At 60.9% G+C, this 23,701-nt stretch overlaps 1 protein-coding gene across 1 annotated transcript in view; it reads left to right on the forward strand.

Moving 5' to 3' along the window:
• WWP2 (WW domain containing E3 ubiquitin protein ligase 2) overlaps positions 1-23,632 on the forward strand; it is a 34,953-nt gene extending 11,321 nt beyond the window's left edge. The window contains exons 6-23 of the mRNA XM_026039585.1: positions 1,016-1,155; positions 4,016-4,220; positions 10,478-10,567; positions 12,751-12,925; positions 15,659-15,713; positions 16,998-17,079; positions 17,615-17,743; positions 18,097-18,175; positions 18,302-18,373; positions 18,449-18,537; positions 19,380-19,539; positions 20,444-20,577; positions 20,692-20,832; positions 21,357-21,477; positions 21,605-21,709; positions 21,831-21,927; positions 22,646-22,718; positions 22,908-23,632. Of these exons, the coding sequence (XP_025895370.1) occupies positions 1,016-1,155; positions 4,016-4,220; positions 10,478-10,567; positions 12,751-12,925; positions 15,659-15,713; positions 16,998-17,079; positions 17,615-17,743; positions 18,097-18,175; positions 18,302-18,373; positions 18,449-18,537; positions 19,380-19,539; positions 20,444-20,577; positions 20,692-20,832; positions 21,357-21,477; positions 21,605-21,709; positions 21,831-21,927; positions 22,646-22,718; positions 22,908-23,007 (2,047 nt within the window). The 3' untranslated portion in view covers positions 23,008-23,632. The remainder of the gene's footprint in view (positions 1-1,015; positions 1,156-4,015; positions 4,221-10,477; positions 10,568-12,750; positions 12,926-15,658; positions 15,714-16,997; positions 17,080-17,614; positions 17,744-18,096; positions 18,176-18,301; positions 18,374-18,448; positions 18,538-19,379; positions 19,540-20,443; positions 20,578-20,691; positions 20,833-21,356; positions 21,478-21,604; positions 21,710-21,830; positions 21,928-22,645; positions 22,719-22,907) is intronic.
• The last annotated feature ends 69 nt before the right edge of the window (positions 23,633-23,701 follow it).

Below are 23,701 nucleotides of genomic sequence, written 5' to 3' on the forward strand. Positions count from 1 at the left end.
CGGCGGGGGTCCCGGCTGGGGCTGCCGGGGCCGGGGGCACATGGAGGCTGCGTCCAGGCCCCACTGGATGCTGGACGCGGCAGGACACGGTCGGTGCTTCCATCACGGCCGAGGGAAGCTCCTGCTCAGAGCCTGCTTGGCTGCCCTGTGCTCATCCGTGCCTGCCTGCTGGCCTCTCTGCAGCCGTCGCCCTCCGCTTTCCCATGTCCCTGCGGTCCCAGCCCCTCCTCTGCCGTCACTGAGGGCTGCTCCCCAAGGAGGGCAGTGGGAGCTGCAGTGGGGCACAGCTGGTGCTGTGCCCCGTTGCTGCCAGACTGCCTTCCCCTCCCAGCTCAGCTGAGCCCTGGGATGTGGGGACAGCTGGAGGGTTTTGCCCTTTTAAGGGGAGAACTTGGCTGGAACAGGCTGCTGTTTAATCGCTGTGGTCCTCGCCCTCCCTGTCCTTGTTGCTTCAGCTGGCAGCGCTGCCCATCGCCCCGAGAGCTGCGGTGCCCTGAAGATGCCTCTGGCTGCTGCTTCCGACCCGAGAGAGCTGGGAAGCAGATTTGCCCCTGGGGCTCTCTCTGCCCAAACTGTGGAGCGAATATCAACAAAAATGCACAGAAAATCCGGCTAGGGAGTTGTCCCCAGGTGGTTGTGTCTCTGCCCTGCTGCTGAGGGGCACCATGCAGCACCTCTCCATCCTGCCCAGGGCAGCGAGCGGTGCCCAGCTCCCTGCTGCAGCCCTGCGTGCTGCCCTGCTCCGCTTGCAGTAATTGGCAGGCTTCTTAATGAGTGTAGAACCCCGACCTTCCCCAGAACGCCCTGCGGCGCTTGCAGGGGCCGGGGACGTGGAGGCTCCACTGCGCGAGGCTGGGGGGTTCGTGGGAGCTCGGGGCAGTAACCGGGGAGCAGGACCCGTGTCCAGCAGACCTTGGGGACAGCTGTACTGGGAGATGAAAGCACTGAGAAAAGGCAGGAATCGGTTCTCTCTGAGGCCGGGCGCGTGTCTCACCTCTGGTCTTCCCTCCCGCAGGATGCACCGGCATTCGGCTGGAGCGGCCAGGCAGAGCTCGGGCAGCGGGGAGCAGAGCCCCGGCGCCAGGACGCGGCACCGGCTGCAGGCCAAGAGTCAGAGCGGTGGCGGCGGGAGCAGCGGCACCGCCAACGGCGCAGGTGAGCCGGGCTGCTGCGGGAGCTGCGCTGCATAGACGTGTGTGCTGGACAGAGCTTGGGGCTACAGTTAGCGGGAGAAAATGATTTTCTGCTGAAATAAGGGATCTTCCAGTGCTCAGGACTTTCCTTCCTGAAATAGCTCCTCCAAGGAGCTATTGATTTTGCTTACAATAAGCTGAGCAGCCTGAGCTCCTCAGAGCTGCCTGGTAGGACTATTCCCCACTTCTTGAATAATTTCTATAGCTCCTCTCCGGAGTCTCCATGACATAGAGGCAGCATCTGGTTCCAGGTTTCTAAAGGGAGACTGGAAAAGCAATGTCACTGATGCCAGAGAGGACAACAGTCATCACAATTGAATGGACCTTTTTTTTTTTCCAGAGTTGTGAACATTTAGCTGAATTTGCCCATTAGTTTTCAGTGAAAAGGTTTTTGAGGTCTGTACTTGCCAAAATGGGGAGGAGCGGCTTTCTGCATCCAGTGCCAGAGAGGACACAAACCCACCTCTAAACAGGGTGTTGATTTTTATGCCAGAGCGCATCTGTGGAAAGGTTTCTCTTGTTTTCGCTTGGTTTTGCCCACAAAACCATAAATGCTTGGTGGAGCAAGGACTGGGATCTGATGAGTGCCTACCTATAAAGCCATAAGCAATTTATCCATCCAGCTTCCCTGGCTCTCAGGTGGAGGCAGCAGAGGAGTTCCAGCTAGAGACAGAGGGAAGAGCAAGAAGCTGCGCGATGGGATGGGCGAGACGTGTAGTGGGTGTGAGCTGTGAGGAGGCCCAGGTGCCCCCGTCCTGGGTGAGAGCTGCAGTCACCGTGTTGTTGGGTAAGAGGCAGGCAGTAGAAGTGACACCACTAGCACAGGCATTTCCTCCTCCCCTGCACTGGTTTTGCAAACAGCACCGTCCTTTCTTTTGCTTTTGTCAGAGACCTGGAAGGAAAAGCAGAGTACTTTGGTAGAAGGAAATGTTTTGTTCAACCCAAAATGAAGACTTTTTTTTTTTTTTTTTTTTCCCCCGTTTCACTGGAAAAACCTGGAGCAACGTAATTTCAGTTTGGCCAGAACTCATTTGGGGAGGGAGATGGGGAGTGGAAGGGCGAAGTGAAATGTTCCTGTTGAGCTGTCAGCGTTGTCTTGCTGCCGTCCCTGCTCCCAGCCTGGAGCTGAGGCTCGTGCCTGTGTGCGTGGAGCGAATGCCAGGGTTTGTCCACTGCCACCACCCAGCCCGCCTCAGTGTCCTCGCTGTGTAGGGGACAGTCCCTCAGGCTATGGACAGAGTTTTTGTTCCTCCAAGTATAACTTGGCATTGGGGTTTGGTTTGTTAAAACACGTTTTGTTGGATGAGCCCCAGCTTTCCCCCCGGGTTTATGTCCTCACTGCTGTTTACTGCTCACCAGCCTCTGTCCTCCAGAAGTCCTGCCAGCAACGTCTCTATTTCAGCATGGGGAGACGAGTGTTTTGAGCAGTTGGGACTAGCGCTGTGCTGTGTGTGACACTCCCGAGAGTGCCTCCAGAAGCCTTCCTCTTCTTCCATTTTAACGTATGTTGTTGACATTATTATGATCAGTTCTTGAACAGACTGTTGCAGGACTGAGATCAAGGACTTCCCAGTTACCTTTGTCACTCAAAGCTCTAATTTCATCTGAGAATAAAAGGTTATTTCTTGGCATGTTTCCTGCAAGGCCGTGTTGCTTAGCACTCACTGCTGCTGCTGAGCTCCTTCCTTATCAATTGAACTTTGGATCAGCTTTCCTCTTATTGCCCAGGACTGAGAGCAAGCTAACTACACAGTCATTACCTGGGTCACTTTGCAGGTTTTCTTGGAAGATTGGCACGATATACTCAAAGCTGTAAAACTGCCCTTTCTGAGGGCTTCCGAGGCTACAAACGAGCAGCAGGTGGAGATCTCCTTAGTGGGGTGCTGCAGGATCCCCGACAGAAGCTTCCAGGAGCCCCCGATTCAGAACCTGCATCTTCTTTAGATGCTGCCGCAGAGGCTCCTGCAGTCCCTAGGTGCTGGCACCAATATTTCCTCTGGCGACAGGGGATGTTGTCCTGCTCCCCTCGGCTGAAAAGCAAGAGAGTACTGAGCAGCTTGCCTCTCCTGTCTCTATCTGGGAGTGATTATTCTATTATAAGGTTCATTTCCTAGAATACTTCTGCATATTTTGGCTTTTAGGCAGAGATATTTCTCTTGTACTTTTATCTTCCTTTAGAGTTTTCTATGTTTCTTAACTCTTGGAGCTCTGCCTGCTTCCCTTTTTATGCTGTATTTTGCTGTTTTGTTTTTAATGCTTTTGTTTTGCCACTGAAAGCAGGATGCCTTCCAGCTGAAGTTATCCTGTGCTTGACTGTCAAGTCATGCTATTTGGTTACCTAATAAGTCTTCCCAAACAAATTCCCTTCCGTTTTTTGGTCTGCATTTTCCTCCCGATCAGTTTTCATCGTAATTTTCCTTTGCTCTCTGTCTTCCCCTTCCCTTTTCCAAAAGGGCAGCGGAATCCAGCTAAATTTATTTCTTACCAGTGCAGTGCCGTGCTCTCCGTGCCTGGAGGGGAGCTCATGGAGAGGCTTCCTGAGCTCTTGCTTGGTAGCCAAGGTAGCTGCAGCTGTGTGAGCAGCAGAGATGCTGAGCGCAGGTGCCAAGAGCCTCCGCTTCTGGGTGGTGGCCATTCCGTGAGGATCTGACACCTCCTCCTGGGTGCAGGGAGCCTTTGCGCAGCCTGGGACACCGCACGGGTCCCCATGTGGGTGGGAGCTGCTGCTGCCCACCATTTACTCTGGTGCCGGGGCTGGCAGCGGCGCTCCGTGGGCCCGCAGCCCTGCTACCCTTCCTACACTAACAGCTCTGCCTTTGCAGTGAACGGAGACCCGGCGGGCGCTGCAGACGGGGAGGAGGAGAGGCCGGCAGCGGGAGCGAGCCCCACGACGGCGGCGAGCGCGACCGACGGCTCCGTCGCCCTTCCCGCCGCCGCAGCCTCCGCGGAGGCAGAAGAGGCAGCGGCTGGTGCGGGCGCCCCGCAGCCGCGGGCAGTGGTGCTGGCCCTGGATGCTCTGCCCCCAGGGTAAGCAGCTCTGCTTTAGACTCCCCCGTTGCCCCAACAAGGCCGAGTGCTGCGGGCTGGTCATGCGTGGGGCAGGGGCTGGCCGTGCTGCGTGGCTCCTCTCTCCTCTAGGCCAGGAGTCTAATCCATGTCCACAGCAGGTCTCTGATGGAGCAGCAAAGTCCTCCGCTCTTCTGAAGTGTGGTGCAAGCAGTTGTAGGGCTATTGGTGAGAAGGGACTACATGAGAGAGGGCATATTTATTTCCAGGGAGCTCCCTTTGAGCAGGAGGGCATGATTATTAAGAAAGGAACCTACAGCCATCCTATAAAGACTGAGGAGGAGGTGGACAGGATCCTCACATAGCTCATTTGCCACGTGCTGCCCTGACACCATGAACAAACTGCCAGCAATGTCAAACACATCAGCAGATGGAGGCCAGCAGGACTTCTGCTGGGGCTCCCTGGGGCTCCTAGTAAAGAAGAGAGAGGAAGAGAGAGAGAGAGAGAGAAGGGCTTTGCTAGTGATGGCGCTGAATGGGTCTTAGATGATGTTTGAGAGAAACGGAGAGATACGGAGACCTTGAAGTCCTTCCCGTGGAGGAAGGTCCAGTGCTGCTGTGCGCTTTGGGAGCGGTGCTCCGTGGTGGCGATGGCAGCCGGGGAGGCCCGGGACGCTGTTGTGGGCCAGCTCGCTGCACTCGTGCCCTGCATCCCACTCCACCAGCAGCGGGTGATGGGAGCAGGGGCAGAGCGGAGCGGGCAGCGGAGCCGGCGCGAGCCGTGCGGCTCGGCCTGCCCCCGGCCTGGCTCGCTGTGCTGTGCTCGCCTCACTCCTCCCCTTTTCTTTCAGGCACCTTCGATTTTGGGCTGAAAGCGCAAAGCAGGGGGGTTGAAAATGGCTTGTGTTTCCTATGAAGGGAGCTGTTTATTTTCCTTTGGCTAAGCCAGTGCCTGGAAGGTCAGGGCCTCGCTCGTGTGTCAGTCACAGGTAATTAGGGTTAACAGCTCAGAGTGCCTTTATTCAGGGTGTGTGAGGGTTACTGTTCTCGGGCCCGGGCACTTCCTGTTTCCAGGCAGCTGGAAAAGTCCAGTGCTCTGAAAAAGGTCTTTATTCCAGCCAGAACCTATGCCTGTTGCTGCACCTACTGGATAGACCGGGATCTCCTTTCCTAGCAATGCCTTGCCCAGGGTGCAAACGGGCTGTTGTTTCTTTCCTGGGTTGTGGGGGCGGTGAGGGGCCTGTAGGTACCACGTAGGTACCCACAGCTACACAAGAACAGGGTTTGTGGAGGCTGTGGGGCCTCATGCTGCTGCTTTCTGAGACGTGGAGTCTTCGTTTCCCTGGCCAGAGGTAGAGCAGAGCCAAGCGGAAGGTGGCCAGTTCCTCTGTGTCCATCTCCTGTGCCGTGTTCACACACAGACCAGAAAATCCTGAATGTCGGAGGGGAGGAGGAAGAGACTGTAGCGTTTTGCTCTTTGGAGGTGGCAGAGGAGAGTAGTGGAAGGGGGGAAGGGGGGGAAGCTCTCCTCCAGGCTGGGCTTGCTGTTTTTGGGAACGGTGGAGATACCTTGGATTTGCACCTTGGATTCTTTCCACTCTTGCCCTGACCGTAGGATCTGTAGGGGGTGCAACAGAGCAACTGGCCTCTTGCACGTGTTGTCGGAATTGCACCCTGTGCTGGGCTGGCCTGCACAGCGCTTCGTCTGCTCGCTCGGGGGGAGTCCAAGTGCCAAGTTCTTTCCGGGTGGGGGACGGGAGAACTGAGTCCGGCCAGGGCCGTGTGTGCAGTCGGCGCCAGGTTTCCGCAGCGCGAGCCCTGCGCACGAGGAGGCTGGAGCAGCTCCCGCACGGCTGCCGCAGGAGCCGGCGCTGCCCTGGAGAACAGGGATTGCACAGAAGGCTGGAGCCCGAAGATGGGTTAACGGAGCGGCTGGGCCTCGAGCGCGGCTCCGGGGAAGCTCCTTGCTGGCTGGCTCCCGCTCCGGGGTGTTGCTCCGGCTGGTGGTTTGGGGCCCAGCTCGGGAGCTGGGGATGCGGCCGCCTGGTGAAGGAGGCAGTCGCGGTGCAAAGAGGAGGGTGCAGGCACGACCAGACCGCAGATTTGGCAGCGGACGCTGCCCGCGGGCACACAGGGCAGCCCCGAGCGGCTCGCAGCGTCGCGGAGCACAGTGACGGCTCCGGCCCGGCTGCGCGCGAGCCAAGGCGCCCGCAGCCCGAGGGCTCGCGTCGGTGCTGGAAACCCTGCCTTGTTGGCTCAGTGTCCCCTTTGATCCCCGGCGGCGCCGACTGCCTCGGGGCTTTCGTTCCCTTTGGTGGTTAGGGGGGTGTCAGCTTCTCGCGGCGCTTTGTGCTCGGGGATGCGCCGGGGCCACCGGTCCCATGCGGATGGGGCCTGCGGAGGGTTCACGTGGGGATTCCAGGCTGTTTATTCTGCTGGGATGGCTCTCTCCAAACAGCTGCTCCAGATGTGGTGGCCACAAAGGCATCTCACATACAACTGGGAGTCTGTTTGAGGGCCTGGAGGGTCCTGGAAGGTGATCTGAATAATTCCAGGCCCAGAGTGCCCAGAAGCCTCCTGTTACGTCCTCCTGGCTTGTGCAGAGCCCGTTTCCCTGTGAAGCCAGAAACTGCGTGTGGGGCAAGAGCAGCTGGTTGCAGCGCTCAGAGCCTTTCGTGTGGGCTCCTGGTCCTCTCCCGTGGGCTGCCCAGCGCCCTGACAGTGAGAGGGGGGAGAGCAGCCCAACCTGCTGGCTCCTGCATCTGGTTCCTATCAGCGATGGTCCTGCGCTGGGGACAGACGGTCATTAACACGGTGTGTACACAGCTCCGTCTCGCGCGCACAAAGGGCCACATTATGCTGCCTGGCAGAGGGCTGCCTGCTGTGGTTTCTTACATAAGGAGGGCGTTTTGTTTGGCCTGCCGGGTTACCTCAGCCTCGCACCGCGCGGGGCTCCCGTTGCAGCGGTTCCTGCGGCGGCAGCAGTTACGTAGCGCGCCGCGAGTCCGGGATGCGATGGCAGCTCTGGGGTCTCCGTGAGCACTCCCTGCATGCTAGTGCAGGGACCAGGGAACAACGACGTTGTGAGCGTGACTCCAGAACGTTGTGATTGCAAACGAGACCCCCCGAAGCACTGGCCGAGGAGGGAGGCGCCTGTCCAGAGGCTGTGTCCGTGCCCTGCCTTAGCTGGGAGCAGAGCCCCAGGCCTCAGCAGTGGGCGTGAGGCAGGCTGAGAGCTAAAACAAACTCAACCACTTGTGTTTGAGTGTTTTTACTATTGTGTTTTTACTATTGAGACCGTAATCCTGCCTGTGTTCAGCTATCGATCGCAACGCCATTGTGTGGAGTTTGTGATCACAGCTCCTGTGGAGCGCTGCGGGTGCTTGGCTGTGTCCCCGTCCTGCGGGGTGATGAAGCCAAGCGGCTTCTACCTGGCTGTGTGAGGACTGTCTTCTTCCTAGCCCAGGAATTGGGTTCCAACCGACGTTCTCAGTGTCTTTTAAACAAAATGTTAGTGTTTTAAGTGTGTGCCTCTCAAAAGCCTTTAAGCTGGACTCGTTAGCAGTGCCTCAGTGCTGGGCAAGTGGCCTAAGCAGTGCTGGGTTTTATCAGCACCCAGTGCCCCCTGCCTCAGGCGGCTGCAGGATGACAGCAGGGATAATAGCTGCCAGCAGCTTGCTGTTTGACAGCTCTGCTTCCCTCCTCGTGGCAGCCAAACACCAGGCTGGCGGCGAGGCAGCCCTCTGTGAATTTACTTGCAGGTCACCAAGGAGCTGCTCAACTGAGGAGCACGTGAGCTTGTACCTGTTTCTGGAGAGCGTGGGATGGGGACGCGCTGCCGCCGGGCACAGCCAGCTTTCAGAGGGCCGACTCCCTTGTTTCAGGTTGTCCTCTACCCAGACCAGAAATGTTTCAGGCTGCTCCCTTGACTTCTGGATAGTTCAGGTCCTCGGCTGACAGCTGCTGAGGTTTGGAAACCCTGTTGAGACCGTCCTGTGTTCTGCCTTCCCCGCTCTGCAGAAAGCCCTGCCGAGAGCAGCACGTCTGCAGCCCTGTGGTCACGGTCAGCGTGTGCTCGTGGCCCTTGGGGCAGAGTCCAGTAGCTTAAATCTTCCGCTGCAGAGGTTTGAGGGCAAGAGGAGTTGTGCAAAGCAGACAGCGGCGATCTGGCGCTTGCAGCATCTCCTTCGCTTGCCTTCCGCGCGCCTGCGTTTGTTCACTTGCCATCCCAGTGTCACAACAGAGGCACTGCATTAATTTCCTAGGGCTTTCTGCGATGATTAATTGAGGCTGAACATTGAATTGGAAGGGAGACCTGTGGGAGTACAAGTGTGGCAGGAGAACATTTTATCTGTCAGCAGCTGTGCACGAGCCTTTCTCTGTTGTAGAATAAAAACTGACAGAGAAGCATGGTGCTTCGCGGAGGTTTTAGGTTTGCCAGGGCATAAACTTTCATGAATGAATTAAGGCAAAGAATGGTTTTCAGTGTAACGGCGTAAAACCAGCCCTCCCTATCGCACCAGCTCCCCTTAGGGGCCACCTCTGAACTGAGGGCCTTGTGGACACGCAATGTTTTTAAGAGGTATCTGTCAGCAATGGGCCGGAGGGCTGCCAAGAAAAATTTCAGCCCCAGCCCAAATTCAAAGACTCCCCTTTAAAGATGTATTAAGAGAAACCAAACAAAAACTACATCAAAAACTCGCAGGGCATAAAACTGACCCTGTGTGAAATCTTATACCGACCCTCCTACTTTCTGGAGGAAATTAGGAATTTATGCGCCAAATTTCGACTGTTTTCAGAATGCAAACTGCTGCAGCACCTCTATAATAGTCTTTATCTAGCAAGCCAAATAAACACTGTGCAGACCTGCTGTCATTCTTTATTTTAAATAAAGGGTGAAATGCTGTAGCTAAGCAATGCTAAGAGGTAGGTTTACTAATCTACCACATGCAGCCCTCTGGATGCTCTTGGTAATAAGGTGATTATTAATTATTCACAGCTTGCTGATCCGTGGGGTAGGCTTGACTGCACAGCTGCAGTCCAAGTGCATGGGAACACAGGCAAGGTTTTCATTCAGAAGCTCTTTGGACATGATTTAAAGTAGCTGAAGATGCCGGTGAGGTCTCCAGCTCCTACTGCATTGCCTGTGCTGCAGCCGTTCTGGTGGGAAGGACGATGCCCCAGAAAGGAGGAAAGGATCAGAATGCCCTCTGGCTGCGTGTGGGTGCACTTTGTGTGTCCGTCGCGAAGGCGAAGGTGGGCCGCGTGTTTCTAAAGGCGCTGGGCTCTTCCATGGGAGCCTGTGTGCAGGAAAGGGCCCTAGCTGCTCTCGCTGCCCCTCGAACACAGGGACGGAGACTGTGGAATTTGTCTGGGTGTCGTGGGATCCGTGCTGCTGGTTCCAGCTGAGCAGCTCTGCTTCACCCCGTGCTTTGCCGGAGTACAGGAGTTATTGTGTCTGCCTCGGCTTTCCCTGTGCTTTTTCCAGACGAGCTTGGATGTGCATGGGTTTCGGTGGTGTCCCCAACATCTGCAGATGTCAGAGCAATGCATTTTATGGAGAGACTCCTGCGATACCCCGTGGTGGAAGCATGACGATCTGGCTGGCATCAGGAGAGCAGTTGTGGTTTGTTAGCTCTGCTTGGCCACGGCTGAAGAGCAGGCGTGAGGTGTCTGTCAGCTCCCGCCGGGTCGCACGGCCTGCAGCCAGCCAGGCTGCTGCTGCTGCCTCGCACGGCTGCTGCGGAGCAGGGAAGAGGCCTCGGGACACTTGTGTCCTCTGTCGCAGGAGGGTGCCCCTTAGTCAGAGCTCTGGGCCACCAGTGCCCTGGAGAGGCCCCGTGCTCCATCGTGCTCTGCTGAGGCTGGTGGTGTGCCAAGTGGGCACATCGAAGAGCGAGTTAGCAGAGAGGTGGGATGGGACGTGTCCGCCTCGCGAGGGCCCTGCAGGACCTGTGATCCTGCCTCTCTCCGTGTTGCTGGTGGTTGCGTCTCCCTGCAGTTTCCTCCATTCATCCACTGCTTCCCTTGTTGTGCTGGCACCAAGCGGTGCTCTTGGCTTCCCCATCCTAGCACGGGCTGGGGTGCTGGTGGGTGCAGGGTGGGTGTCCCCGTCCGCTGCGTGTGAAGAGGGCTCTCACCTGCAGGGCTGTAGGTCTCCTCTCTGTGCGACTTTCACATCTAACCTCCTCTGAGGATGATGTGGTCGAGTCCCCTCCACCCCTGCCATGATTTGATCTCTGTGTCAGCATCAGCCCTCTCATGATTTTCTCTTTCAGATGGGAACAGCGAGAGCTACCTAATGGGAGAGTCTACTATGTAGACCACAACAACAAGACAACCACCTGGGAGAGACCCCTTCCTCCAGGGTAAGGTGCTCAGGGGCAGCCGGTGTCTCGGGTACCAAGATAACTTGTGGTGGCTGCACAGGAGTCTGCAAAGAAGGGGGGCAGTCGGTGGTGGGAAGGGGTGCAGGAAGGTCCTTTCCTTCCTAAAAGGAAACGAGGTGACATGATCTGGTGTTTACTGCAGTAGCTGCTTGTGGGCAGAACAGAGGAGTCGGCTTTTGGGACAAGAGCCTGCAAAGCCTCCCTGAGGACCAGGAGAAGGGGATGGGCCCCATGTTGCCTAGAAAAGCAGACACCGTAGCTGAGGAGTAACTTGAGAGGCTGAGTTGCTGGCGAGCAAAAGCAGACTTGCTCAGTGTTTCCCAAACCTGGAGCTGGACCTTGCCCTCCTCGGAGAGGTCCCAAGTTCTTAGCACGCTGCCCACTAGAAGATGCTGCTAGCTTAGCTCTGAGATGTGCTGCAAGAGCTCTGCAGGGCTCGTGTCCAGGAGGGACGTGCTTTCCTTTGCACAAGTTAACAATCTTCAGGCCATGAAGACTGCACACACCTCTCTGGGCCCCTGCATTTTCCAGAAGCTTGTTGAATTCTCACCTTCTCTTTGTGCTCCTGAAAACAGAACCAAATCAATATTGTTCTCTAGGTGGTGTTTGTCTGAGCTTGGAGTGACTGCATTAAAAGTGGTGTGCTGTATGAACATGAAATAAAAGGTTGTTTTCCTCCCTGGGAGCCTTTGCGTTCCTCTGGTCACAGACTCCTTTCAGCTAAACTGTGACCTTTTCAGTCTTCCCTGCCACCTTCTCATCCTCTAGTAGTTTAAAGTCTGCCCATCTGTTAATAGAGGGAGGCTGAAAGGTAGGTTTGGGTGTACCCCATGTGTGTTCCTCCTAACACCATCTTGGCATCTCCTGTCTCAGAGCTCAGCCACACGACTTCATGTGACGTTACAGGAAGCTAGTAAGTAGTAGTACAGCTAGTACAGAAGGTCTTAGTGGTGGATCTCATTTTATCCACCTTCAGGTATAATATTGATAGTTATATTGGACCTGGAGTCCTCATGTTAAAGTGCTGTGCTCAGTCCAGTGAGAGGGGCCAAACGTGAGTGCCTGAAATTTGCCCTTAGTGTCAGAGTGACAAGAAAAGTCACAGTCTCCATGACTAAACTTGTAGGCCCAACAGCTCTTACTGTCTCCTTCCCTTGAAGGACAATGAGCTGTTTTTTTTTTTGTTTGTTTGTTTTTTTTTGTTTTGTTTTGTTTTGTTTTTTAACCTGTATTTCTAGAGACCAGTGAGCCCTGGAAGTGTTTCTGGAAGCCAGAACTCAGTCTGTCGTGAATTCTGAGCCACTGTATGGTGAGCACGACTGGAGCTTGGCAGCTGGTTGAATTCACAACGCAGTGCTCCTCTAAATTGTGTTTTCAACACGTTCTTGGGCAGCAGCTGAACATTCTCAAGCTGCTGCTCCTTGTCCAGGGCCCCCAGAGCCAACTCTCAGCAAAAGAAATAGGAGATTCCTCCATGTTAGGCCATGGTTCTGTGACTTCTGCCATGCCTCTTTAGCTGTGCAAGGTTTCGTTCTCCTGGCACCCATACCTTCACATCAGTGTTGAGTTGCCACATGACGGCTGCAGACACCTGCCACCAGAGCGGTCTGTGCTGCTTCTTTCATCGGCTGGAGCGGGCTGTTCCGGAGGGGCTCCGGGCCTCGTTCCCATGCAACGTGCCTTCCTCAGCCGCTGGCTGTGGGGAGGAGATTCAAGGTGGTCCCCTTGGGAGGAGGCTTTACCTGTGGGTAAGCCAGCCTCATCCTTCCAGCAGCACTGATGGATGTGGTGGTCTGGGGGAGGACTTGGGTTGGGTTGGTTGTCACCGGAGGGAGCATCACTTGTCATGTCTCTCCTGTGTTACTGCTGTGGTGCTTAAGGAGTGTCTCTGTGCTGGACATGTCCCAGGGACTCAGCTCTGGAGCTATGGCTGATCTGAGGGGTCGCTGAGGGAGGCTGGTTGAGCCCCCTGATCAGACTCTGATCAGCAGAAGGGATGTTGGAGGAAACAGGGTGCCGGGGTGCACCTGAGTCTGGTCCGGCTCCCTTGGAGTGGGAGATGATCAAGCCCTGAGGCAGTGAAACAAGGGCTAGGAGAACACATCGAGCCCCTTTCCTCAGGGGGGACACAGGGTGACATTTCCTTCCCGTGGTGTTTCCAGGTGGGAGAAGCGTGTGGATCCTCGAGGAAGGTATTACTATGTCGACCACAACACCAGGACCACCACATGGCAGCGCCCCACAGCCGAGTACGTGAGGAACTACGAGCAGTGGCAGTCCCAGCGCAACCAGCTCCAGGGAGCCATGCAGCAGTTCAGCCAAAGGTTCTTGTACCAGGTGAGGGCCTGCGGCTCAGGTAGTGCTGGCCCAGAGGGTCTCACCCAACCACGCCTGGCAGAGGGGGAGTGCAGGGATGAGCACCGCTGGGCTGTGAGCAGCCCTGCGTGGAGGCACCACTTGCAGCTGGCCCATGCACAGGCAGCCCGTGGGCTCGGGCAGCTCAGCAGAACAGTGAGCCTGGACACAAGTTCCCAGAGGTTCCTCTGCTGAGTGTGGAGAACCCTGTGGAAATAGCTGGCTCTTATAAAAACAGCCAGTGCAGCCTTGAAAGGCGGTGGGAGGTGTCCTCAGCATCCTGTCCCCGATGTGTCACTTCCTTGCTCGTGTGGCAAGGAACAGGCTTGCTCGCTTGGCTCCCAGCAGCCGAGCCGGGCTAGTCCCGGCAGCGCAGCGGCCGCCTTCACAGCCCCAGGCACTGCAGGGTGCAGGCGCTGGCACCGTGAGCGCTGCAGCAAGAGCCGGGGAAGCAGAGCGCCCGGGAGCGAGCGCTGCCGGGCCCTGAGAGCTCCCTGCTGCTGAAGGTCCCCAGCTTCCTGCTCCCTGGGGAAAGGGTCTCTCACTGGCCCCAGCGAGCAGCAGCCCTGAGCACTGTGGTTTCGGAGCACCCTGGTGCTCCCTGGTCCTGGCCTTGCTGCTGAGGCAGGACCTGGCTTTGGAGGTGGGAAGCATCCTCTGGTACCAAGTGCACGGTGGCAGCTCCGTGAGCAGTCTGGAGCGTCCTGCCACCCAGCTCCGAGTGTTTGGGTGCTCCCCCACAAGCAGCCCATGCTGCACGGGAGGTTGCAGCCTGTATCAAGCAAGGCTCCTGCGTGGAGAGCTGCGGCGGGGCAGGAGCAAAGGGAAGGGGAGCAGCAGGGCAAGGGGCTTCTGCCCTCGCCGAGGGGAGGAGGTTGCCGTGCCCCAGCAGGATGCAGAAACGCTGCTGCCGCTCGCGCAGGCTCCTGCGGCGTGCTCGAGGTGAGCTCCCCAAGCAGGACACGGGACTCGTGAGCGGAGCCTGGCTCTGCTGCCACTTGGCAAAGCAAAGCTGGGCTGCTCGGAGCCCTCTCCCGCTCCTGCCCCTCTCCTCGGAGACTCCACCGGGATACTGCATCCCGAGGGTGCAGTCCTTTCCTTTGGCATCTGTGAGGCCGCGGCGCTCCGGAGGGGCTTGCGCCGGCGCGGAGCTGCTCCGAGCTGGCTGCTCGCGAGCGTCTCGGCAAGCGCTGGCCTGGAGCCACTCCAGCGCCGCGCAGCTCGCCCTGGCAGAGCGCGCAGGGAGGGACGCACGCTCCAAATTTAGCCTGATGAAATGATTGTACTTTTGTTTCAAGCTTTCCGCTGCCAGCAGTGATGGTTCCTGCTCTGCCTCCTTCCCTACGGGGCTTCGTGCCCAGCTTTGCCCCTCTCTGCCTACCTGGACCCCTGTGCTGCGCCTGCTGCGGGCTCCCGGCTGGCACACGCAGGCAGCAGGCTCGGCTGCCATGCCCCTCAGACCAGGGCACATTGCCGTCCTGGTGCTGCCCCGCACCACGTCCCACAGGGCCAGCTCCCTGTGGTGCTGCCCGCGCGCGTTTGTTTTAATTAGATATTTGTGGGTGGCTGCGAGGTGAGAGCTCTGGATACGACTCAGCTGCGTTGCCGCCAGCCCGTCCGGGACCGCAACGGAGGCCGTGCAGAGCCCGGGTGTCCGTCCGGCTGCGGTGCCTCATGGGCGCTGTCGGCTCACGACTCGGGAGCAGGGCAAGGAGCTCAGGGGAGCCCAGGCAGCCCAGGGCTCTGCACCCTGCCCCTGGGCGCTGCTCGAGGGCGCAGGTTTGGGGATGCTGCAGCTGCCCCAGCTCGGGCAGCAGCAGGGAGGGCCGGGCCGGGGGCAGCATTCCTGGGCTGGCTCCAGCTCCATGTACGTTGCTGGCCTGGAGCAGGACGTGCGGGAGCACAGCCCCTCTCCCGCAGCCCCCCTTGAGGCAGTGTGACGCGAAGCCCTTTGGTCTCACCGTGTTTCCCTGCAAGCACCAGGAGCTTCACAGTGCCCTTCTCCCCTTCACCCAGCTGCTGGGTGCCCCCAGGGCCCTGCCAGGAGCCGAGCACCCCCTCCCCAGCCTGGGGCATCCCTGGTTCAGGCTGGGTGACAGGGCAGGAATAAAGGTGCTTTGTGCAGCAGCCCCCAACCTGCCGGGGGCGGCGGCGGCGGGGCCGGAGCCGCCCGTCTGCGTGCATGAATGTGCCCTCAGTGCGAGCGCATCCCGCGGCGCGGTGCCCCGCGCGGGGAGGGGGGCCGCGGCCCGCCAGGAAGCGCTGGGCGTGGACAGGGCTTGTGGGAATGATTTCATTGGAAAGGCCTGCGATATTTTTTCCCTCTTGTGTGTGGTTCTTGGAGGAGGCTGGAGGTGTAACCGGTGGGGAGAGTCGCCTTGGCCAGCGGGCGCCGAGCAGCCGCACACATCTGGGCTGCGCGGCTGCTGCTCGCGCGCGGGCACAGCCCCTGCCCCGCCGCCCCCTGCGCTGTTTAGTTTATGATTTTTTTTTCCTTTTTTTTTTTTTTTTTTTTTTTTTTTTTACACCCCCAAGTGCAAGTTTTTTTCCTAGCTCTTTGGGAGCAGCTCCCCTGTGCTGCGAGCTGTGGGCCAAGAGGAGGCAAGTGGAAAGCTGGGGCTGTGCGGCTCCCCGGCACCCCCGTGCTCTGCTTTTTCCGGGCGCCTCTGCCTTGTTTTTCATTTTGTACTTTTCTGCCATCTCTGTTGTCTCTAGTCGTCCGGCGCCCCGTCTGACAATGACCCGCTTGGGCCCCTTCCTCCCGGCTGGGGTAAGTACTGAGCCCGTCCCGCGTTGCTCGCGTCCCGTGCGCGTTCCTGGGTGCCACAGCGGGGGGACACTGTCCCCTGGGGCCCTGCTGCCTGCATGGTCACATCTGTCCTTGGTCAGCGCTTCCTCAGGTTTAAAATCCAGCTTTTCCCCACTTTTTCTCCTTTTCCCCCTTTTCCTGGAGGGGTTCCCAGGGCTCACTTGCAGCCCCAGAGCGCAGAGGTGTTTGTGGTCGTTCGCGGGGCTGGACAGCAGGCCGGGCATCCCGCGTGTCCCTTCTGCCCTGGGGCTGGTGCGGGGCCGTCCCACTGCGCGGAGCCCTCGTGCCGCGCTCTCCGCTGGGCTCTGCCCTGCCTCCTGCTCCGGTGCGTCCCGGGGGAGCCATGGCATCGTGGTGCTCCAGGGAGGAGCCACGGGACGGGCAGGTATCCAGCGGGGCCGAGGGGTGCTGTGCCCTGGCAAAAGGTCCCGGCGCTGGCCCTGGAGCATCCCCAGAGACGGAGGCGCCGGCTGGAGCCGATGCTTGCGGCCTGCCTGTCCTCCTTCCCTGGAAGCGGCTGTGCCAGAGACCTGCCTGGCTCTGCTGGGCACCTTCTCCCGCTCTGGAGCAGCAGCCGGGGGTGCCTGGGGCCGAGGTGCTCGCACAGGATTGCCGAAGGCATCGCTTGCAAGCGGGGAGGGAGCGCGAGTGTGAGTGGGGACCAGGGCATCATTGGCGCCTCTTGAGTGTCCCGCAGCTCTGCCCCACGCTGGCAGTGCCCTGCGTGCCGGGCTGACAGGCACGAGTCTCCTGTGCGCCATTCCCGTGGGGCTGGTGGTGGCCGCGCAGCAGCGCTGGCGCTCGCCCGCGCTCTCCCCCTTGGCTGCTCACAGCAGCGGGCGGCAGTGGGATGGGGCGCGTGTGCGGGGTGTCCCTGCCGGAGCAGGGCTGTGCGTGGCAACAACGCAGGCGCGCAGCGAGGAGGCGGCACGGGGCACACGTGCTGCTGGGGCTGCGAGCACGTGCGTGTGCGCCCTGGTGCGAGGCAGAGCTACTGGAGCTGTGCAGAGGACGAGGAGGAGGAGGGAGGCCAGGCGTGTGGGTGCTTGGAGCGCGGGATGCGGGTCTGGAATGTTCTGTCCGGCTCCGGGGGGGTGCCCGAAGCGCAAGCCTGGGCACGCTTGGGACAGTGTTCCTAGGGTCGCGGAGCCGGGCACGGGCTGTGCGCCCGCCGGGGCGCCTGGCCACGCAGCTCGCAGCACTCGTAGCCCTGCGCCTGCTAATGCTCTCTGCCTTCCCCCCTAGAGAAGAGACAGGACAACGGGCGAGTGTATTACGTGAACCACAACACGCGGACCACGCAGTGGGAAGACCCTCGCACGCAGGGGTAGGTAGGAGGCTCGTGGGGGCAGCCGGGGGCTGAGTCTGGGCAGGCCTGCAGCGCCGGGCTGCGGGAGCGAGCGCACCAGGCCCGGGTGGGCTTGGAGCCTGCGGGAGCCGGAACCTGAAGTGCTGGCCTTGCGGGGATGCCAGGCTGTGGGAGCAGAGCAGAGCCATCAGGAAGGGCCTGCGCCTGGGCAGCCAGCGGTGGGGAGGGCTCAGGGTGCTCGGGTGGGAAGAGCTGCCTCCTCATCACTCCTGCCAGGGCCTCGCTGAGGCTCCCCGAGAGCTTTGGCCCTGCAGAGCCCTGCTGCGGTGAGGAGGTGGCCAGGTCCCCACTCGGGCACCTCTCCCACGGGTGGAGAGCAGGGCCCTGGCCTGGCTGCTGATGAGGGCCAGGCCTGCAGCCTGGCAGGGCTCGTGTGCCCGGGCACAGGACTACAAGGCTGAGCTAGACCCACCGGGCAGGAGGCCCTGGGCAGGGTGAGCTGGCAGGGCACCGCAGGCCCTGACTGCACACTCAGCCTCCTTGTGCCACGCAGGATGATCCAGGAACCGCCCCTGCCGCCCGGCTGGGAGATGAAGTACACGAACGAGGGCGTGCGGTACTTCGTGGACCACAACACCCGCACCACCACCTTCAAAGACCCCCGGCCCGGATTTGAGTCTGGGTAAGGCCTTTGGCGCCAGCCCTGTGTTGACAGTGGTAGGGTGGCACGGGGCGCTCCCACTTGCCCAGCTTGTTTGCAGCTCTGCTGCGTGTGGTCGCGCGCAGGCTAGAGGGATGGGCCTGTTTGCCACCAGGACCTTGGGCTCGGGAGGTTCCGTGTGGCTCTGCTAAGGGAGAGCTCCCTGCGTGCGGCCGAGGGGCCCCGACCTAGGGACGGTGTCGGCCCCGCTCCGGGCTGGCGGGCGCAGAGCGCGGGCGGTGGTGCCTGGCTGGGAGCTGAGGCCGGCAGCTCCCGTCACAGCGCGTGGGGATGTGGGGCTGCGTCCTGAGCCAAGGCGCGCGGTGCCTTTGCAGGAGCAAGCAAGGCGGCTCCCCTGGCGCGTATGACCGGAGCTTTCGCTGGAAGTACCACCAGTTCCGCTTCCTCTGCCACGTGAGTAACGTGCCCTGCAGGAGGGCCAGGGGCCCCGGCAGGTCCATGGAGAGGCGGACCCGGCGGGCAGGCTGGGGAGAGCAGAGCCGCCGCGCCGCCCACCAGAGCCCTGTGTGTGCCTTGCAGTCCAACGCGCTGCCCAGCCACGTGAAGATCAGCGTCTCGCGGCAGACGCTCTTCGAGGACTCCTTCCAGCAGGTGAGGAGGGGCCGGCGGGGGCACTGAGCGGGCCCCTCGCAGCACGGCCTCACGCTTCCCTTCGCTTGCCTCTAGATCATGAACATGAAGCCGTACGACCTGCGGCGCCGCCTGTACATCATCATGCGAGGAGAGGAAGGCCTGGACTACGGCGGCATTGCCAGGTGAGCGCCGGCGTGGCGGGACAGGGCCGGCCCGGCCAGCGCGGTGCCCCTCAGCGCTGTGTGAGGCGGCCGGACGCCGGCTTGCTGCTGCCCCGGCCCGGCGCGGGCCCCACGCTGCGTCTCCCTGTGTCCTGCCAGTGGTTTTACCCTATGGTAGGTTACGTCATGCTGTTCTACCACAGGGTAGAACCACGGACAGGATACCGGGGCTGCCTCTGCACCGAAGGACTCATCGCCTGTGCTGCCGGGGCGTGAAGCTGGGTCGGGCCGTGGGGAGCTGGGGTGTAGGGAGCCCTGCAGGAGCCCTGTGCGTGTGAGGAGAGCGCAGGGCGGCTCTGCGCAGCGTGGGGTGCGCGTGGGCTGCGGGTGGTACCGGTACGGGGGGTCCCTGCTGCGCTCGCACCCTCCCTCAGCGCCCCCGTAACCACGCTGGATTCGCAGGAGGAGGATGGCAGGAGGCAGTGGCTGTCCTTGCTCAGCCCAAACCCTAGACATTAACCCGGCACCTGGAGGAGATGGGCTTGGTCTGTACGGGCTGCTGCAGGGGGACGTCTGACATTGAGTAGGAGGAAAAATCCTCCGACTGTGAGGGTGCCGAGCACGGGGCCCGGCTGCCCGAAGAGCTGGAGCCCCGTCCCTGGGGGTGTTCGAAGGCTGCCTGGGCAGGGTCCTGTGCACCGCGCTCTAGGTGACCCTGCTCGAGCAGGGCTTGCGCTAGAGGGTCTCAGGGCTCCCTGCCGACCCCAGCCGTGTCAGGGACGTGCTCGGGCATCCTCGCTGGGGCGCCCCGTCTCCTTGTGGCGGGAGCCTCTCAGCACCGCGCCGGCCTCCTCCTGCCGCAGGGAGTGGTTCTTCCTGCTGTCCCACGAGGTGCTCAACCCCATGTACTGCCTCTTCGAGTACGCCGGCAAGAACAACTACTGCCTGCAGATCAACCCTGCCTCCTCCATCAACCCCGACCACCTCACCTACTTCCGCTTCATCGGCCGCTTCATCGCCATGGTAGGGGCAGGAGCCTTGGCGTGAGGGAGCTGGGGCCGGGCAGTGGGCAGGGCCCCTGGCTGCTCTGTGGGGCCGGGCCCTGCTCCTGGCTGCCTGGAGCCCTTCTGGGTGCTGCTGGAGCCGGGGGTGCCCCGGGGGCTGGGAAGGGGCTGGCAGTGGGGCTGGGAGGGGAGCTGCGCTCCCCGCGTCGGGCCGTGCGGCAGGGAGGGCTGCAGGTCCTTGGCTGCCGCCCCAGGTGCTGTCGGGTCTGCAGCCTCGAGGACTATTTATAACCCGGCAGTGTGAGATTTTCCAGCTGCCCGCGCCCCAGAGCGGCTCCTCCCGCTCGTCTCGCCCTGCCCGCGGCTGGCGCCCCGGGCCCACGGGCTGGGGGACAGCGAGCAGCGCCCGGGGCAGCCCCCGGCCCCTCGGGGCTGTGCGGGAGGCCAGTGCGCGCTGGGGGTCCCCGCCTGTCCTGCCCTGCCCCGCGCCTCGCAGGATACCAATAAAACCCCAGACTATTACTCACCGCTGGGCCGTTCTAGACAAGCGTCTGCATTATTTTTGGCTGCCTTTGCCCTGGGGCTCCTGGAAGCCAGGGATTCGGGGAAGCCGCAGCAGAGCTGTGTTTAAACAAGTGCTCTTAATCGAGCTGCGCGAGGAGTGGGCAGCACCGTGGAATTCACGGCGGGGAGGGAAGGGGCTGTGCACCCCGCTCCCCCCGAGAACTGCAGGGGCCCTGGCCCGAGGAGGGCAGCAGGACCCCTTCCTCCTGGTGCTGTTTGGTAGCTGGGAGGCTCTTGGAGGGCTCGCAGGAGCCGGCCGAGCGATTCCCCGTGGGCAGGGTGTTGCTCTGGGGCATCGACCCTGCCTCGTGCGGGGCTGTGTGGGCGCTGGCCCCGGGTGACGGGTGTGCCCTGCGCAGGCGCTCTACCACGGCAAGTTCATCGACACGGGCTTCACGCTGCCCTTCTACAAGCGGATGCTGAACAAGCGCCCCACGCTGAAGGACCTGGAATCCATCGACCCCGAGTTCTACAACTCCATTGTCTGGACCAAGTCAGTGGCCTGTGTCCCCCCGGCCCGGGCCCTGAGGCTCCCGCATGGAGACGGTGCCCTCTCCTTGGAGCCTCGCGCCCCCAGGAGCGCTAAAGTCTCGGCGTCCTCCCACAGGGAGAACAGCCTGGAGGAGTGCGGCCTGGAGCTGTACTTCATCCAGGACATGGAGATCCTGGGCAAGGTGACCACCCACGAGCTGAAGGAGGGCGGGGAGAGCATCCGGGTGACGGAGGAGAACAAGGAGGAGTACATCATGTGAGTGCGGGTCCCCGTGCCCCGTCACCGGCCGCAGGGCAGTCCCGCTGCACAGACGTGGGGCTGGGGACGTGGCCGCTTCCTGGGGCTACGTGGCCTGTGACGAGTGCGGGCTGGCGCAGTCGGCACCGCTGCGGTCTGGCTGTGGCTGCCTGGGCCGGTGCCAGCGCCCGCAGGAGGAGCTCTCGGGGCTCTCTGGCCTCGGGGGGCTACCAGCTTCTTGCTCCTGCTCCCAGTGAGCTCCAGCCGGGGAATGTCACTTGTCTCCCTCACCCAAACGCCCTCCACTGCCCTGTCCCCAGTGCTCTCCACTTACGTGTCCTTGTGCTGCTCGTGGCTTTGGCAGGGGAAAGAGAAACCCACTGGTGGGAATGGAGGGGAACCCTTGCAGGGGGCAGGTCTCCCCTTCTCACCCCCCCGTGTCCCCTGTGTGGTCCCCTGGCCTCCCATGGCAGGAGCTGGGGCTGGCGGTGGCGGCTCCCGCCAGGCCCGCGGCCCCTGCCCACCGCACTGCCCCTCGCCAGGCTGCTCACGGACTGGCGCTTCACGCGCGGCGTGGAGGAGCAGACCAAGGCCTTCCTGGACGGCTTCAACGAGGTGGTGCCGCTCGAGTGGCTGCGCTACTTCGACGAGAAGGAGCTGGAGGTGAGCGGCTGGCGCGGGCCGGGCGGCGGCACCGCTGCGCCCTGGCCAGGACACAGTGGCCGGGCGCAGCCTGAGCTGCGGCCCCGGCTCACGGTTCTCTTGTGTCACCCGCCGTCGCTGTCCCCAGCTGATGCTGTGCGGCATGCAGGAGATCGACATGAGCGACTGGCAGAAGAACACCATCTACCGGCACTACACCAAGAACAGCAAGCAGATCCAGTGGTTCTGGCAGGTGAGCCCTAACCCGCCTGGGCACCACCCGGCGTCCCCGGCCCGGGACGAGCCCCCAGCGGGCCAGGCTGGGGGCTCGGGGCCGCAGGGGATCCCACCTCAGTCCCGCGCTCTTGTTGCAGGTGGTCAAGGAAATGGACAATGAGAAGCGGATCCGCCTGCTGCAGTTCGTGACGGGGACCTGCCGCCTGCCCGTCGGAGGCTTCGCGGAGCTCATCGGTGGGTATTCCTGGCTCCCCGGCCCTCCAGGCGCTTCCACCCTGTGGAGCAGCGTAGCTGGGAGGTCCGAGCTGCAAGCAGGGACGTGCAGGGATTTAGTTGAGTATCGAACAGCATTAAGAGAAATTCCTCACGTCCCTGCAGTTCATGTTGTGAGCCCATTTTCTTGTCTTTTTTGCATGGGATGGGATTTTGAGTCTGTTCTGATTTTTGTGTGACGGAACCCATTTTCCAGAAAACCACACAGCGCTGCTCTGCTGCCGTCCTGTAATTTGCTGCTCCCTGGGTTCTGTACCAGCCTTTCCATCGTTTTCCTGGAATCGATGTCAAGCTAACCCACGAGCCCAGCCTGTCAGTTTATTCTTATTGGCACATCAGCTTTTTTCCAGGGCCCTGGAGCTTCTCCAGCATTCACAATTTGTTAAAAAGCAACCTCTGTGACTCAGAGTTCCTGAGCGAGTTCTGAAACTCTTGGACGGGCTTGCTCAGCACTGCTGATCTGCAGATAACACGTTCGAGCACTTGCTGTTTAATGTCGGGCTCCAAAGACGCTCTGTTATCACAGTATGGGGTGAACAGATTTTTCAGCTTTTCCCCCTTTTTGGTGCCGTCTCTGTGCAGAAGGGCTCAGAGCAGTCGCTGTTAGTTCCGATAGCAGTTTGTGCCTGTGGGGGCCGCGGGTCGCTCCTGGGCTGAGCTCCGCGCTCTCCCTTCGCAGGCAGCAACGGCCCCCAGAAGTTCTGCATCGACAAGGTCGGCAAGGAGACGTGGCTGCCGCGGAGCCACACCTGGTGAGTGCTCTGCCCTGTGGCCGGTGCCGTCTGCCCCGTCCTGCTGGCCCGAGCGGCCCCGGCCTCGCGCCGGCGCCCCCGGCCGCAGTCCCGGAGCAGCCTCCGGCAGCCGGAGCCTCTGGGTGCAGGGGACCCTGGCAGCGGGACCCCCATCCCAGCGAGGATCTCACGGCCTCGCTGTCTCCCCAGCTTTAACCGCCTGGATCTCCCACCCTACAAGAGCTACGAGCAGCTGAAGGAGAAGTTGCTCTACGCCATCGAGGAGACAGAGGGCTTTGGCCAGGAGTGATGGCCCCGCTGCTTCCCTGGCAGCTCAGGCTGCGCCTGGCCCGGAGAGGCCTTGGAGTGTGTCGGGCCGTCCCCTCCGCCATGAGCTCGCAGGCTGGGAAAACGCCTCCACCGCTCCCTGCACCTCCAGGGCAGGATGGGGAGAGGGGGACTGGGAGGTGGGAAAGGGGGGATCACAGGGCATTGCTTTGGCTGCCTCTGGCACAACCCTGGACCCTCACCTAACCTGGGCTGATCCATGCACAGGGAGCGCGTCCTTCCTGCCTGGAGCAGGGCGGGAAGCGCTGCAGGAGTGGGGCAGCAGCTGTCCTACCCCCCAGCGACCGGCCGTAAATGGGCTCTGGGTAACAACCAGCAACTGAGACATTGGAGCCCAACCTAGGCTGGTTTGCTGCAGTCTGTTTCCCCCTCCCTGCGCTGTCCCTGGGCCCCAGCCCTCGGCGAGCGGCTTGGAGGAACAGCTGGGGGGGCCCCAGGCCCGGTGCCTGCCCTGACTTCTGCACTGGGGCCAGAGCAGCAGCTTTGCCAGGAGCGCCTGACGCTGGACTCGGCCCGGGCTCTTCCTCGGTGCATTTCAGCTGTGATCAGTTTTAAGTACCAGTTTTTATTTGCCTAGATATTTTTGCTCTTTGGGATCAGCACCGCTGGGAGGGAGAAGGGGAGCAGGACCTGTCCCCTTTGCAGCCCCCCCCAGG

Source organism: Nothoprocta perdicaria, unplaced genomic scaffold, assembly GCF_003342845.1.
Source record: "Nothoprocta perdicaria isolate Ctin4 unplaced genomic scaffold, notPer1 scaffold_234, whole genome shotgun sequence".
In the NCBI taxonomy this organism is placed as follows: domain Eukaryota; kingdom Metazoa; phylum Chordata; class Aves; order Tinamiformes; family Tinamidae; genus Nothoprocta; species Nothoprocta perdicaria.